General features: G+C 38.4%; 3 protein-coding genes and 1 non-coding gene across 7 annotated transcripts; all 4 read left to right on the top strand.

The window, feature by feature from the left end:
• The first annotated feature begins 544 nt into the window (after positions 1–544).
• Positions 545–618, top strand: TRNAV-AAC. Its single transcript has one exon. It is a non-coding gene; the product is annotated as a tRNA-Val (tRNA).
• A 75-nt stretch (positions 619–693) lies between these two features.
• On the top strand, positions 694–3,972 carry LOC106403050 (DNA repair protein XRCC2 homolog). 4 transcript variants are annotated; one of them, XR_007329259.1, is made up of 10 exons: positions 694–1,121; positions 1,297–1,454; positions 1,539–1,606; positions 1,822–1,884; positions 2,149–2,286; positions 2,363–2,453; positions 2,609–2,645; positions 2,732–3,060; positions 3,271–3,614; positions 3,700–3,972. XR_007329259.1 is itself a non-coding variant. In XM_048769835.1 (10 exons), the coding sequence occupies exons 1-9, from the start codon at positions 788–790 to the stop codon at positions 3,593–3,595; spliced, it is 1,011 nt and encodes a 336-aa protein (XP_048625792.1). In that variant the 5' UTR covers positions 699–787; the 3' UTR covers positions 3,596–3,614; positions 3,700–3,972. The 4 variants fall into 4 exon arrangements, 2 of the variants coding, with proteins under 2 accessions (XP_048625791.1, XP_048625792.1); XR_007329260.1 differs by having other exon boundaries at positions 695–1,121; positions 2,732–2,829; XM_048769835.1 differs by having other exon boundaries at positions 699–1,121; positions 2,732–2,829; positions 3,572–3,614.
• Positions 3,973–7,626: 3,654 nt separating this feature from the next.
• Positions 7,627–8,133, top strand: LOC106405762. Its single transcript, XM_048767600.1, has 2 exons — positions 7,627–7,662; positions 7,711–8,133. The coding sequence occupies exons 1-2, from the start codon at positions 7,627–7,629 to the stop codon at positions 8,131–8,133; spliced, it is 459 nt and encodes a 152-aa protein (XP_048623557.1).
• A 5,586-nt stretch (positions 8,134–13,719) lies between these two features.
• Positions 13,720–15,965, top strand: LOC106373340. The gene is made up of 4 exons (XM_022709229.1): positions 13,720–14,295; positions 14,350–14,565; positions 14,819–15,340; positions 15,558–15,965. Exons 1-4 carry the CDS (start codon positions 13,720–13,722, stop codon positions 15,963–15,965), a joined length of 1,722 nt encoding a protein of 573 aa, XP_022564950.1.
• The last annotated feature ends 263 nt before the right edge of the window (positions 15,966–16,228 follow it).

The raw sequence follows: 16,228 nt of genomic DNA on the forward strand, positions 1-16,228 counted from the left end.
ACACCAAGTCACCAATGATACATAAGTTCATCTAACCGGACAACCATCAGCAATGACGACTCTAGCAGTTGGACACTTAGCTAGATCACAATGTTTACCTCTTGTTCCACACCAATCCAAAACCGCCATAAACGCTACACCTGCGTCCATCGCAGCTTACAGCACGTTGCCACCAACTTTTCCTGTACTGGAACACAAACAAGTTGAACATCATCCCGACCAAGGCAATGAATTGTAGTTCACAAGTGAAACCAAGAACGTTTGGAAACGTTTTGTGGCATAACCACACTATTACCGGTCCTATCGCACCACACCACACCACCGAGGGAACTTCTTCACACCTGCTGTCATACTCTCTCTGCAACTTGGAGTGAATAAATGAAAGGAACTATTGTGTAACCAGCTTCAAGTGGAGCTTCACGAATCTGTATAGTGTAGCTATCACTAGTCCTTTAAGAAAAACTGGATCAGAGCTAAGATCGTTGTAACATCAATCCGATCTAAGTATTAGGCTAAATATTCTATTCTAGGAAACAATAGCAACGGTTTCGTGGTGTAGTTGGTTATCACGTCAGTCTAACACACTGAAGGTCTCCGGTTCGAACCCGGGCGAAGCCATTTTGTGTTTTTTTAACTAACGAGCTTCAACGACGTCGTTACGTAGATAGATAAACTGCAACGAAATGACCCATCGCTCAAAGCCCATGGAAAGGCCCATAATTAATCTGCCCTGACCACCGGTCAGCCTCCGAGACCATTCACGTCGGCGGGAAAGAGTTAGTTTGCGATGGGAGAACACGAAGCGCGCGGCTGGATCCGCTGCGACGAAACCGCGAAGCAGATGCTATCAAGAGTTCTCGGAGACCGCGCGTTCCTACTTCTTCCGCCACTCCACCGCGTGCCTCTACGCGCCGGGAACGTAGTCGAGATCACTGGCTCGTCTCCGACTGCGAAAACTCAGATCCTGATTCAAGCCGCCATCACTTGCATTCTCCCGAAGACGTGGAACGGCGTCCACTACGGAGGATTGGAGAAACTGGTGTTGTTTCTCGATCTGGATTGCCGATTCGATGTGCTGCGTTTATCTGACATGCTCAAGCATCGTCTTCTCGAAGCTTACCGTATGCAAACTTCCTCTTCGCCGCTGCTTGTGTGTTTTAAGTAGAGTCTTATAAGTTTAGGATTCATTACGTTGTGAGCTTTGGCCTTTGGGATTGATTTTGAATTCAGATTCATGAAACTGAGACGGTCTTAGATAGATTGAGATGATTGAATGTAGTTGTTTCAGCGTATCAGGGATAGGTAATGGAGCATGGTGGCAACTTGAAGAGTCTAATGTTAAGACTCAAGACAAGTCAAAGATTGTTTATGATGAGGAGTTGTATGTTTCGTGCATGAAGAGGTTCTTGTATCTTCGCTGCTATGATAGTCTCGAGCTTTTGTCCACTCTCAAGGTATTGTTTTATGTATAATGGATTACATTGTGAGGTTTGTGTTGGATTCTTGGACCCTTCTATCATCATCTCATTGCGTTGTAGACATTGCATTATCGGATCAGACCGCAGGAAGCATGTGGAAGCCAAGTAGGAGTGCTTATGATTGATAGGTTTGTTTTGGAAATGGTCTTTTGTCTTCGAAGGTTCTTTGAATGCTGAAACTAATTCACTATAGGTTAGGAATATGTAAAGTGGCGCTATAATTGATCTCATATTGGCTAAGACAAGATAACCTAGTCCAATATATCTGTTGGGGATACTTTGTAGGGTTTTATGCTTGCTACTTGACGAATTTGAGTTAACTATTCTGCAATCTGTTCACCAGCATCGGCGCTTTCCACTGGACTGATCGTCTATCGTCATCACTGGCATTGGATAAAAACAACAGGTAAGATATATCTACATAAACACAGTCTAAGGGAGTCTCCAGTTACAGTCTCATCTTTATAATTCTGCTTGGTGTAAAGTCCTGCCTTCAATATGGTTTATCAACATAAGGAGACAGCTTCTCTGTTTTCTTTACCAATTAGGCTGCTTTAGTTAGATCCTGTTTCGTTTAGCTTACGTAATTCAATACGTTGAAGAGTTTGGGGGGGAACATTGAGTCTTGATTCTTATTTGTTTGAGACTCTTATATTTTTCTGATATACAGGAAAAGTCTCTCCCTTACGAATGTGGTGGAGACGATAGTGCAAGAGATGAAGAAGCTAATGCAGGTGCATTCACTGGTGGTAATTGCCACTAAAGCTACAATCTACGAAGAGAAGTACCCTACAAATGAGAATAATGGGTTAGTTGGTTAATCGCACGCTTGCTTCTATGTTGTCGTCATAGTGGCTTCATCTCTAACTTCCCGCAAATTTCAGGAAGCTCTCCTCAAACAATGCCATGCCAGGGAATGCTTCAAGTAAAGCTCAGCAGCCTCCGTTCCGTGAATTCATGCCTTCCTCTTGGCAGGTCATTTCCCGATGTGAACCCCAAATGCCTCTTCTTAGTAGATAATTTTTTGACACACAATACCATTTTCAAGACTCTGTTTTTTTTCGTGCCAAATTCACGATTATTTCAAAGGATGATTCTTTCTCACTAATAATCCTTTGTGGTCATTGCAGGCATTCGTGACACATAAGATATTCATGCGGAAGTCAGGTTTGATATATTTTTCTCGCTTTTTTCGTTTAGCCCTTTCACTTTCTCTACGTGTCTTTGTTCAGTCAAGTTTATGATCTTTGCAGGTGATTATCAGTCTTCAGGACAACAAAGTTTGTCAGCATATTCACTTGAATGGTTACAACCACAACTTAGTAGCATTGACCGATTCATAGTAGACGATGTAAGTAAACTCAACCATTTCATGTCTTGTAAGACCATTTTACTTAGGCCCGGGCATTTTACCCGTACCGAAGATCCGACCCGAAAAATCTTGACCCGATCCGAAATCGATCCGATCCTTTTACCCTATTGGGTCTTGTTGTGAAGGACCCGCGGGTCTTGGACCCGACCCGACCCGAATCCGAGACCCGAGTGGGGTATCCGAAAACCTGAAACTTCTAGTATATATTAGGTATGTATAGATGTTTCAGTTTATTTTTGGTATTATGGATATTTTTTTAAGTTTCAAATTTTAGTTTTTGGGTATAGTTTTGGGTTTCGTATAAAAATTTAGATTGGATAATCAGATAAAATTTTGAAATTTTTCATGTCTTTGGATCAGATTTTAGATAAGATTTATCATATTTTTTGAGTATTTAAATATTTTTTGTGTGTGTGTTAGGTATTTTTTGGGTGGATCCGACATGACCCGAACCGAACCCGATCCATAACCGAACCGAATCCGAATCAACAAACTCTAATAACCCTATTGGGTCTAACTATCTAAGACCCGATCCGGACCCGAGAAGATCCGAACCGATTCCGAACCGAGAATTTTAAATTATCCTATCGGGTCCTAAACTCTTAAACCCGAAGGACCCGGACCCGCAACGACCCGATCCAAACCCGACCGAGGACCCCAATGCCCATGCCTAATTATACTCTAAGCAAACTCATATTTTGTTTCCTGTTTTCTCGTGCAGTCTGGCATTGTCATTGTCTCATGAGTTAGAGATTCCGTTTCAGGTATTCTTTAATTTTCTCTCTCTCTATCACTTCTAGACACCACACATTTGCTGACACTTACGCTTGTATATTCTGAACTCTGTAGAAATCATAACTACTGTAAGGTAGCTATTAGCTAAGCAGCGTGCAGCAAAGTCTCCGGATGTAAAGTTAATGCAGAGTTTATTTATTTACATCAGAAAGAGAGAGAAAAAAAGAAGTAAACCTTTGAAAGTAACATTGTTCCTTTTACTTGATAAGGTTATTCTTACAATATGTGGATAACCTTGTCTTAGATATAAAAAGAAAAATCACACTCGCACACATTTTGGATTTGAATTGGGTTGTTATATCTTTCTAATATTATCAAATTCTATTATCAGGATTTGACATCAAATACTTGAAATTGCAACTGCACGTGTTATCCTATAACCTTATTCTTAGAAGATCATACTTTTTTTTTAACTTCCGAGAAACTTGAAATTGATTCTTAATGGGACATCACTACTCAGGTCTCAGGACTAAGCACTAGGAGTCGTGTTACAATTTTCGACGCCAAAATCATTTTGTAGCATTTTGCTTGTGGAAACTGTCTTATTATACAGTCATCAATGTTTGAGTGGTTACTTTTCTTTGTCCACATAGTATATGTCTCGTTTTCACTACATCTATCTGATCTTGGGACTTAGCAGATAAGACAGTCTTGTCTCATGTAATATCTTCATCTTATGGAAGATTTGTATGATCAACTTGGATTTAGGAATGATTATTGCCTAATGTAATAATTAGGTCTTACCAGGAGTGGGAGTAGTCAAATCCTTTGGATACTTGATGAGATGTAACAATTTTTAACTAGTTATTTAACAAATATGACTTCCACTGAAAAAAACTTTTATGTGCTGGATATGATGTGTGATGTGCAACTAACAATGATTCTACTACTTTAGATTGCATTGATTACCCACAAATTCATTCATTTTTACAGTCAATAGATGAGTTTTGTTGAAATAGTGAATTTAAGATTTTATGTTCATTTAGATGTAAAACAACATCCAACACAAATCCAAAGAAAAAAAAACGAACGAAAAGTCGAGCTATATAAAAAAATAGCTAAAAGAATGGTTAAAAGCCTTAAAAATATTAAAGATAAGAACGAAAGCATTTTGCAAAAAGAACAATTTAAAAGATCGAATATATGAGTAGGAAGGGCCTTGACGAGTCTGAATTTGGTTTTTGCCCAACTTCCATTAGCCTGATGGTTACGTCTACTGCACACAACAATTAGCCGAAACTATATCCAATCCAATCCACTCTACTCTCATCCGTTAATTAAAAGTTAAATTAAATTAAGGCTTTCTTTATAGTAAATTAATATCGCAAAGTTTGATTTGCTCATTGCTTCTTTTTTTTTGTTAGTAACAATATCACACTTCTCATTATTAACACCACGTACTCCATGTTAATCAAAGACATTAGTACACCATTTATTTAAAATCTTAGTCTATTACTATTAGAATCAGACTACCTTTTCTAATATTTGGTGTCTTTTAAGCTATCCAATTGTAAATTTATTGTTTTATATTTCATCTAAAATTAAAATATTTGGCTAGTTAAAACAGTAATTATGTAATCCATCTAATGAAACTAAATTCAATTCATTGTATGTTTGATGTACTTTTTGGATCACTTCATACTCATCTTAGCTTTCAAGTTTTCTATTTTTTTATTGCATTAATATAAACGCAAACAATATAAGATAATTGATACTCTAATGAAATAATGAAAATGTATTTGAGTGATAGTTGAGGACAAACTAAAGAAGACAAAGATCTTTTGATCACGCGTGTGGCAGTGGGCATGTGCGTGCGTAAGCGTAAGCAATAGATCATCCAAATCCCCAAACCCCTCAATATGATATTATGTAATTTTGACGATTCTACCCTTTTATAAAGAATAATGCTATTTTCACACTTTTATCATATACCAAAAGTATATATTTTTGTCTGTAACCTTGGAGAAATCTGAAGCAAAGTTGAGGAGAGCACCAACACACTTCTAGTCGTTGGGGCTTGCCTACTGCTATGCTCTCCTTTTTTAATTCATCCGATGGATTGCTTAGTAAGTTTTAGAATTAATAACATGGAAAATACTAATAATAATTATTACAATAACCAGACAATTGTTTGAAGCAACTAAATAACAGTAGAGTGTCAATTATTTTAAGAGAGTAGTGGGTCCTAAGAAGATAAATCAGTTGAACTCTCAATCTTTTGAGCAGTCTTTGAGTTTGTGTGGATCTCAATTTTATAACAAAAGCCACTGATTGCTACTTGAGGGGGACTGCATATGAGAAAGATTGATAAGTTTTAAAGTTTGCTTCATACATACTTAAATCGCTATTTATTAAAATTTTTTTTTTAATTTTTAGCGTATATATACATATTTTTATACAATATTGTTTCTTTGTCAAATTTAGGCCAAAATCTTTGTTAACAATTGACAGATGTATATGATTCTATTTTGATTTGTGTGGTAATCTTGCAGATATAGTAAAGCCAAAACACAATGATCTACAAATTTATGGTTGTATCATCCAAAACATTCGTCAAAATTTGGCTAATTTATATTTCTTTCAGTTTTAGCTGTTGGCTAATTTATATTTCTTTCAGTTTTAGCTGTTTGGTTGACAGTATTATATTTGTATCCTACTTTAATACTTTAGTCAATTATATAAAATCATACAAATATCTAAAAAAATCATTTATCTCTCCATCCAAAATGTAAGCGTAATATTTTCAATCTCAGTTATCAGAATTTTACATATCAAAATTCAGTACCTGTACAAATATTTATAATAGATATATAAAACATGGAAAATATCTTAAAGTTCAGATAAAAACAGGAGAGAGTGTAATAATGGGAGAGTATTGGGTACACACAAAGGTACAAAATCTCAAAATGAAGGCAAAGGTAGAGAGAAAAGTGGAGCCTACAATCCTATGGTTGACGGCCAAACCCATTTACATGTGCGCCACGTGGGTTATTGCGGGTGCATGATCTCAGCATGAAGTGTCATCATCACTCCTCGACCTCGAAATACTCCTGCTAAACAGTTATAAGTTTCTAGTATTATTAAAAACATTATGTAAGTTTAGAGTATACATTATTTATTTTGGTTTGTAGCTAATTTTGTCTTTGGCGTAAAATGTGGACTACCACATTAATACAATAGAAAACTGACCACTAAAACGTGGCTAAAATGTCCTAAACAGTAAACAGTGAACACTATGATTGAGTTTTTCTACTTGGTGTTTACAAGTTAAAGGTTAAATGCATTGCTTCTTCTACAGTAAAGGCGTCTCCAACCACCGACACCTTTTTAGTGTCAAAACCACGCTATTTTAATGTAATTTAAACACTAAAACCAAAGTTTTTTCTAACCACAACACTAAACTTCACGTTAAAATTATTTTATAATATTATATGTATTAAGTCTTTTATTTATCATTTATTTAATTGAATGTTTTAGTAATAAAATAAATGAATAGTGTTTTAATGAGATGAATAGTATTTTAGTGTGGTGAATAGTATCACACCAAATTTGATATCAAAATTTAGGGGGAAGTTGCATTTTAAACCCTGAAGCTGACACATTCTTGCAGTTTAAACACTTAACCTTTTTCACTAGCATTTTAATACCTCAAACTAGAAAAGTTGTCGAAACAAACCCTGAAGTCGTATCTCCGCGTTTTCCTCGTGACCTTACTTGACGGCACTGTTCAGGACGTTTACTGTTTAAAACACTGTGCCGTTTTGTTGATTAAAAAACTAGGAACCGTAAATTTTTTTAATAAGTCTTCTTCTTCCTTTCCAAATCGAATTGGGGATCTAGGGTTTCATAAATTTACGAAACCAGAAAAAGTGAAAGACGATTCTCTGCCACAATTCAGTCTCAATTCCAAAACAGTAAATCGTTTTTGTAATCTTGTAAAGTTTCTAAATTCTAGAACTTTTGATTTCATAAATTCTTAAGATGGCTCAAAGTGTGTTTGTGAAGCTAAAATTAGCGGTATTAGTTAGAGATTCATGTTTGTACTTGGTGTTATATATCTTGTAGATGGCTCAAAGTTCAAGTTACTCTACCATTGACAACAAAAAGGAAAAAGTTGTGGTTTGCAACTGTAACATTGAAGCAAAGGGGATTCAAGCTTGGACTGTTGACGACCCTGGAAGGAGGTTTTATACCTGCGAAGGGCGTAGAGTTTCTAACGGATACCAAACCTGCAACTTCTTTCGATGGTATGAAGTTGAGAACCCACACGGGTGGCAATATACTGCATTGTTGGGTGCTAGAAATGTTATACGCCAACAGAAAGAAGATATTAGTAACCTGCGAAACCAAGTAAGAGAACTTAGCCTTGAGAATGTAAGAATTGGCGGAGCAGTTAGGCTTGAGAATGAAAGCAGTGGCCAACTCCACCTGATTCAGACCTCAACTGTGAAGCATGTGAAGCGCTTAGAGGAGAAATATTGGTTCTAAACAAGAGGAACATGGTGTATCATAATGTTTTATCACGTTGGCAATTGGATTTATTGTGGTTATTTGTGTCTTCATGGGTATCTTGAAGTGGTAAAAGACTATTGTTGTTATTGTTAAGACTGGTTAAGCTTCTTTCATGTTGTTAAGACTTTATGTAAGCTTCTTTCATGTTGCTAAGACAATTTAGGTTATGTATTTGATGTTGTTAAGACTTTTTCAGTTTATGTATTGTCTATGTAAGCTTCCTTCATGTTTTATTATTAAGATTTAAGACTATTTTGCCGTGTCTCATGATCTAATACCCAATTCCGACATTGAAAATAATAGAAAAACAAAAGACAAAGTTCAAAGGTGCTGAAGAAACTCCAACTCAAATTTTGAAACAACAAAAGACAAGCTCCATAACGTTTTGAAGAAATAAAGACAAACTACAGCAAGTCAGTGAACCAACAAAAGCAAAACAAAGACATGAGATCACTCTTGTGGAGGCTGTGGATTAAGATCAGACCTATCATACACTCGATCTCCAAACACTTCAAAAGGACGATTTGTGAATGGACTCCATAAAGTCCCAACACCATGAGGAATGTTGGCTGTCTTCCTTACCTTAAAAGGTCCTCGTTAAGGTTTCTTAGCATGAGGCTTGGGGTCAGATGAGAATCCAGTGGCTTCTACAGGTTGAGAGGAAGATCCAGTGACGTGAACAGACTGAGATGATGATCCAGTGGCGTGAACATGCTGAAAAGAAGACCTAGTATTTTGAGTTTTTCTTCTTCTTGTAGATGGAGGCTTAGGAGTGCCCGGTGTAAAGAAATGTGTTAGATACAATTAAGAAAGAAACATTGTATAGCTATAATTCAAAAATTACGTCTTCTAGATTTTTACGAGGTCTGCCACGCTTATTTTTTGGTCCCTCATAAACCACAGTTTGGTTTTTGCATCCAGTTTTAATGTGTCCAGACTAATGACAGTTGCTACATGTGGGTATGCGTCTATGTCTTGACAATTTTTCAGCAGTTTCAAGCGCTTCAAATGACTCTTTCTTCCTATATCGTGTTCTTGTCTCCCTCTTGGTTTCCTTATCTCTGGTATCCCAATAGGTGGCTTGCCTATCATCTTCCACAAGTTTTTGCCATTGACAGGTTTGATGTTGTCAGAGTAAGTTCTTTTCATCACATGTGTGTAGTAATATTCTGCAGTATACTTCACAGGATCCTCCTGGTTGTCATCAAGCACACACACAGCATGTTTACAAGGAATACCTGTGAGATCCCATCGCCTGCAAGCACACTGATGTGTAGCCAAATCCACCATGTAACCACAGTCGAACTCATTCACCTCGTACAAGCTGAAACCGCTGCGAATTGTTGAACAATGTTTTTTTGCACATCTCGCTTTCTCCAACAAAGCCATTGTAATAGGTGTTACAATGGTGTCCCACTTATCTGCCGTAAAGAACCGGCTTGATATCCTTGTCATTGCTTGTCTGCGTATGTCCTCCAACATGTTGATCATTGGTTTTGCCCTTGCCATCTTTATGTTTCTGTTGAAACTTTCTGATAAATTGTTGTGCACATCAGGACAATGAGACTCCACATTGAAGAATGCTCTACACCAGCGCTCTGGGTCTGTTTTGAGTAATTCATTGTGTGCCACGACATCGTAAGCCTCTACCAAACGCATCTTCTCTTTGTACTCTCCCTCGGTGTAGCTGTATGCGACTCCCCAAAACAATGACTTAAACTCTGACCTTGAGAAACCAAGCTTCTTCCAATTAGCATAAATGTGCCTAGCACACATGCGATGTTCTGCTTCAGAAAGTTCTAATTCGATAGCGTGAACAAGTCCTTTTTGTTTATCCGAGATTACAGTAAGATCCTTCCCAAATTCCAAGCCAATATCATGCTTCAGCTTTCTCATAAACCATCCCCAAGTATCTTTGTTTTCTCCTCTCACAACTGTCCAAGCAATAGGGTACATCCTGTTATCGGCATCACTCCCAACTGCTGCAAGCAAATCTCCGTTTAAATCTCACTTCAAAAAGCATCCATCAAGTCCGATAACAGGTCTACAACAACTCTTCCAAGCAGTCCGCAATTCTATAAAGAAAATGTAGAAGCAGTCAGACATCTGAACACCATTAACCTCTCTTGTGCATAAATCAGTGCTTATACCCTGGTTTGATCTACGCAACTCTTCTTCATAATCCCATAGCTTCCAAAACTGTGTTGTTTGAGCTTCAAGAATTGTCCCCAATGCAATGTCTCTTCCTCTGTAGCACTTAGATATAGGTACAACAATGTCATATCTTACCTTTATCGCATCTTTGATCGTTGAAGCTTGTAGATTGACATTTATGCGTAATTCTTCTCTAAAAAGGACAGCAATCACACATTGCTTCAACATTGAGATCCTGCTTGATTTACCATGGTTGTGCTTCATGTGACACACTTTCACCATCCACTTGTTAATCGGCTTCTCCACTGAACAATAAACTCAGAAAGGACATTTCGATTTGCAACAAATCACACCAATCCTGAATGACTCCGACCTTGCCATCTTCACATCGTATTGAGTATTCATAAAATACTTCAAGACTTGGTCTTTAAACTCTAACCCACTGTTAAACTTTTGAAATAACCAGATGTAAGGTGGTTTTTCATAGTCACCATGGTATTTATCACTTCCATTGACCTTCCCTTTTCCTTTAAGCTTTCGATTCCATTCTTCCCATTCATCTTCTGACTCTACTGGTGTGTCTAGATATTCAACATCTACTGGCGCCCTCTCATCTTCACTGTCATCTTCCTCTATACCATTTCCATATGCTTCTTTATCTAGTACAGCTTTCTCTCCTTCTTCAAAGACAGACTGAAACCTTACATCGTTAGTATCATCTGTTACATCAGCGACAACTTCATCACCACCATCTTCATTGTCTTCCTTTTCAGCCGGATTCACAGTCGGGTTATCTTCCTTTTCAGCCGGATTCTTATCTTCTGATCCTTCTGGCTCATCATCTTCTTTAGGTCTATCGACATCATCATTCTCACTGTGTTCTTCGTCTTCAATGTGTTCTCTATCTGAAAGCTGAATCACACCGGGTATGTGTTCTGAGCACTCATGTTCAACAAACACTACTACAACATCTATCCCTAGCTTGCTCACAGATCGTAGCATCAACATCTCCTCATCGTACCTATCATATAAATACCGCAGTTGCTTCATCTCTTCTTTTTCTGATTTAAACCAAATCAAGCCAACTGGTGCTCTAATTAGCGCTTCTTCTTTGCAAAAATCGACAAACCTATCCCACAATATCTCATCGAACTTCCATTCCACATTTTTGCTCCCTAATTCACCTAAGTACTCATAATCTTCCTTTCCAATCTTCTTCACTGAACCACCAAAATGAATCTTCAATTCGATTTCCTGCGATTCACTGTTATAAAAATTGAGTCTTTAGAAGTTTCTAAGAGACAAGAACGAGGTAGAAGAAGTGAAGAATCGATACAAACTTACGCCATTTTTGGGTTCTTCTCGACGAGAATCGTCTTTCTCGTTTTAGTTAGAACCCTAATCCCCAAATCGATTTGGAAATAAAATTAATGTTGTGTTTTTTAAAGGTGTCGTTTTTGATCAACAATACAACATGCAATTCGCCCAGGTCAACTTTGTTAATTAAGCCGTTAAGTAGAATTACGAGAAAAACGCGGGATACGATTTCGGGGTTTTTTTCGACAATTATTCTAGTTTGAGGTATTAAAATGCTAGTGAAAATGGTTGAGTGTTTAAACTGCTAGAATGTGTCACCTTCAGGGTTTAAAATACGATTTTCCCCAAATTTTACTGTTGCACTAAAATAGTGTGATTTTTAGAGTGCCATTGAAGATGATTTAGTATAAAAATCTCACTAAAATAATGTTTTTGAAATATTATTAGTTTAAATGATGGGAAATGGAGAATCACAAAATAATATATGGGGTTTTTACCAAAACTAACCCACAACTTGATTTTAACCCCAAACCTATACCCAAACTTGAATCAAATGCAGAACTAACCTAAAAGCCTAGTGAAATTACAGCTCAGCCCCTTGTGAACAAACAAAAAAATAGAAGCCATTTTTACGAATATAGCCCCAGTAAGTCGTCTGAGTCGTCTGAGATGTTGGCAGTCGTCTGGACGACTGAAGTTTAAGTCTTCTGGACGACTGAAGTTTAAGTCTTCTGGACGACTGAAGTTTAAGTCGTCTGGTACCAGTTTATTTTAAAAATAATTTATAAATCTTGTAAAAAAATATTTTGATGCGTGAAAAATAAAAATCAGGTGATTATAAACAGTTTTAAGTGATATAAATTAAGATATGATAAAATTGATTTGTTTTGAAGATAGATGAGTGGAAGTATTGAATCATGATATTCTTTGGTTTAGGAGTTTGGCAAACATATGTTGTAGTATTGTATGTATTGTTAGGGTTAGATCTTGGAAAACTAAAATGTTTTTTTCAAATATTAGTTTTCACCTATATGTGTTTATTTCTGTGTATAGTAAACACCTTTCAAGTTTGATTTGATTTTATGAAGTGTTTAATTAGATAATTAAGTTTAGGGGTTATGTTTAGGGTGTGGACGACTTATATTTCAGTTGTCTGTTGAATAATTTACACGGACGACGTAATATTCAGTCGTCCACATCGTACCGAACCGTTAATTTACCAATGTACGTTTTAACCAAACCGGATCATTTACCGGACATATAAAAGCTATTTTTTTCACTATTTCACAACTTTACGAAACCCTAGCGCCGATTCTCTCCAACGGCGATTTCGAAGGCGATAAGACGAAAACCCTACCGTGGTCGTGTTCCGCCGTTATCTTCGCCGGTAATCTCTCCGATTACGACGAATCTCGTTTCTCCATCATGCCGTAGAGTATTTTCGTAGTTTAAACCGACCGTCCGCTTCTTATTTTTCAGATCTGAAATCTCGTTTGCCAAACTCCGCTGCCGGTATGTTATTTCTCATGTATTAAGGCGTTTAGCCGCCGGAAAACCCTAAATATTTTAGTATTGATTACTCAGACGACTTCCAGGAAGTGAGAAGACTACTTGGACGACTTCCAGGAAGTCTTCTACGATGTCTTACTCTCGACTTACATGTAAGTCGTCTGAGTAGTCTTCTCACTTCATGGAAGCCGTCTGGAAGTTTTTGTCAGACGACTTTGTCAGAAGACTTCCAGACGACTTTACAGGAAGTTCAGACGACTTCCAGATGACTTTACAGGAAGTCCAGACGACTTTAAGGACGACTTCCAGACGTCTTTCAGACGACTTCCAGACGACTTCCAGACGACTAACAAGTAAGTCGTCCCAGAAGCCTTCCAGACGACTAACAAGTAAGTCGTCCAGAGAGTAAGACATCGTAGAAGACTTCCTGGAAGTCGTCCAAGTAGTCTTCTCACTTCCTGAAAGTCGTCTGAGTAGTCTTCTCACTTCATGGAAGCCGTCTGCAAGTCTTCTATAGCATTTAGCATAGTGCGCAACCTATGTGTTTGAGATGGTTGTTTGTGATTATTTGCAGGCCTTAAAATGGATTTACCAGAACTCCCGCCGAGGATGTTTACATTAGGAGAAGAGCCCGATGCAATCAGGAGCATTTCGTATCATTCTGATGACACGAAGTTGTTTAAAGCTCTATGTGATTGTCTCACAGCTGACGAATATGACGATCTGAAGGCGTCGAAGTTAAGAGTGTTCATCAAATTCAAGGAGCTTGACTTTGGTTGGACTTCAAGGCTGGTACATTTTTTGCTCTGTTTCCAGCTGGACATCAAGAAGAAGTTTGAGCTCTGGAGTCTTGTCGTTTCACAACCTGTGAGGTTTTCACTGATAGAGTTTGAACACCTCACTGGGCTGAACTGCGATTACATCAAGGACCTGGAAAATCCAAGGTGTGAGGTTACGTCGGAGATGGCTGCTTTCTGGGAGAAGATGCGTGTTGATATCGATACTGGGCCAAGTATTGAACAGATAACAGAAGCATTTTACAACTGCGACGAGTGGTCTCCGGACGATCGCATGCGGCTGGGATACCTTGCCATCTACGCAGGATACATCGAAGGGAAAAAGTTCTCATCCGCTACATCAGCTAGTCTTGCAAGGCTAGTGATGGATTTAGAAAAATTTGAGAATTATCCATGGGGGAGAGTGGCGTTTAAGGTGCTGATGGATTCTCTGAAGGCAAAAGACTTGACGCAAACTGGTTACACTGTTGATGGGTTCATACAAGTGCTCCAAGTGTGGGCGTACTATGCTATGCCAGAATTGGGTGCTAATTATGGGTCTCCCATACCAAACAGACCGTCTCCACTGTTGCTGGCTTACAGGGGTGGCAAAAGACAACGCAAATGTTTTAAGGCTGCTATCAATAAACAGGTACTTAACTTCACTCCTAAGACTTCTCAGACGACTTGAAGTTAAGTCGTGTGGATCGTCCTCCAACAAAAGACCACTCAGACGACTTACTTTTAAGTCGTTTGAGTGGTCTTTTTGTTGGAAGACTTCCAGACGACTTAACTTTAAGTCGTCTGAGAACAAAATACTTCTCAGACGACTTAACTTTAAGTAGTCTGAGAACAAAATTCTTCTCAGACGACTTAACTAAGTTTATATCTTTTATTTATTGCAGATTATCGTGAAGAACCTCGTTCAGAAGGATTTTGATGAAATGTTTCCAAAATGGGATGGAGACGTAGATGACCCCGCCGCGGATAACATAATTAAAGTCATGTTTAATGATCCTGGATGGGAGTGGACCATGGAATGCTGGCCAGTAACCGGTACTCGCAAGATTGTGAAGATGGAAGTGAGTCCAGTGAATAATGAAGTAAGTCCCGTGAAGTCAGAGAGTGTTGTGAAGGAAGAAAGTAGCAGACCTCGGAAGAAAGCTCGTAAAGGGTCTTCTGTTTCTGCTGAGACACCTGCGGCGGGTAGTGAAGGGATGACGCATCAGCAGATTGAAAAGTCCTTGAAGGACATATCTGATGCCATTAATCTTGGCTTTGGGACGTGCCTTAAGGAGCTCAAGTTACTGGCGGATAGGATGGTAGCTGTGGAGAAGAAGGTGGGAATCACCAACAGAGGGGGTTCATCTGATGATCGTCAACTTACAACCACTTCAAATCCACCAAAACCTGCTGACGAACCCGGGGTTAGTACCAAAACCTCTCCCAAAATTGCAGAGAAGAGAGTCACTAGGCAAAGTGTTAGGAAGAGTCAGGACTGATGTGCTTTGTTTCTAGTGTGCTTTGATGAACCACTGTATGCCTTGATTCTGAACATGTGTGCTTTGTTTCTAGTGTGAATTTGATCTTTGCTGTAAGGGCTTTTGTTAATAGTTTTTAAACACTGTGAACTCGAAATTGCAGAGTGAAAGTGTGAATGGGGCGAAAGCAGGACGGAAGGAAGCCAAAGAACCGAGTCTTACTACAGAACCGAGTTCCTCGAGAGAGCTCTGTCTTGTGAGTCCTGCAGTCGACTTACCGAGTGATGATCCTAGCCTTCTTATATTGGACAAACAAGTTCCCACCGCTACAGATTTACTCGTTGAAGAAGCTAGAAGGCAGACAAAGAAGGAGACTGCTTTGGTGAATCTCCGTAAAAAAAGTGTGCGAGAAAGGAAGCTTGCTCCCACACAGCAAACTCCTTTTAAGGGAAACAACACTGCCAAACAGATCATTCCAAACAAACAGGTTGGCGGAGGCTATGATCCTTTTGCACCCTATGACAAGATGAAGTCGAAGGAGCTCACTGCTTGGGTGCAAAAAGATCCGTAAGTTGCTGTTAAAAATATGCTTATTTATATTTGATTAAAAAAAGCTTCCATTTGATTATTTACATTTTGTGTTTGCAGTTCTTATAAACTGCCTCTGAAAAAAAAACCACGTAGATGTCCAAGTCGACTTTATCAGGTCCTCCGAACCCCCTTAGAATGGCTGACCGACCATGTAAGTCTTCTGTTATTTTCTTACTCTTATATAAGTCGTCTGGTAGTTATCTGGTACTTTTCTGATTTGTATAAGTCGTCTGTGAGTCGTCT

The sequence above is a fragment of the Brassica napus genome, chromosome C9 (assembly GCF_020379485.1).
Source record: "Brassica napus cultivar Da-Ae chromosome C9, Da-Ae, whole genome shotgun sequence".
In the NCBI taxonomy this organism is placed as follows: domain Eukaryota; kingdom Viridiplantae; phylum Streptophyta; class Magnoliopsida; order Brassicales; family Brassicaceae; genus Brassica; species Brassica napus.

Excerpts from the sequence above, each read along its gene's own strand:
- LOC106373340 (XM_022709229.1), top strand. The coding sequence starts at position 13,720 with ATGGATTTACCAGAACTCCCGCCGAGGATGTTTACATTAGGAGAAGAG. Across the intron at positions 14,566-14,818 it reads AGGCTGCTATCAATAAACAG|ATTATCGTGAAGAACCTCGT; the intron begins GTACTTAACTTC and ends TATTTATTGCAG. Across the intron at positions 15,341-15,557 it reads AACCTGCTGACGAACCCGGG|AGTGAAAGTGTGAATGGGGC; the intron begins GTTAGTACCAAA and ends TCGAAATTGCAG.
- LOC106403050 (XM_048769834.1), top strand. The coding sequence starts at position 788 with ATGGGAGAACACGAAGCGCGCGGCTGGATCCGCTGCGACGAAACCGCG. Across the intron at positions 2,454-2,608 it reads TCATGCCTTCCTCTTGGCAG|GCATTCGTGACACATAAGAT; the intron begins GTCATTTCCCGA and ends TGGTCATTGCAG. Across the intron at positions 2,646-2,731 it reads GATATTCATGCGGAAGTCAG|GTGATTATCAGTCTTCAGGA; the intron begins GTTTGATATATT and ends TGATCTTTGCAG.
- LOC106405762 (XM_048767600.1), top strand. The coding sequence starts at position 7,627 with ATGGCTCAAAGTGTGTTTGTGAAGCTAAAATTAGCG. Across the intron at positions 7,663-7,710 it reads TTGTGAAGCTAAAATTAGCG|ATGGCTCAAAGTTCAAGTTA; the intron begins GTATTAGTTAGA and ends TATATCTTGTAG.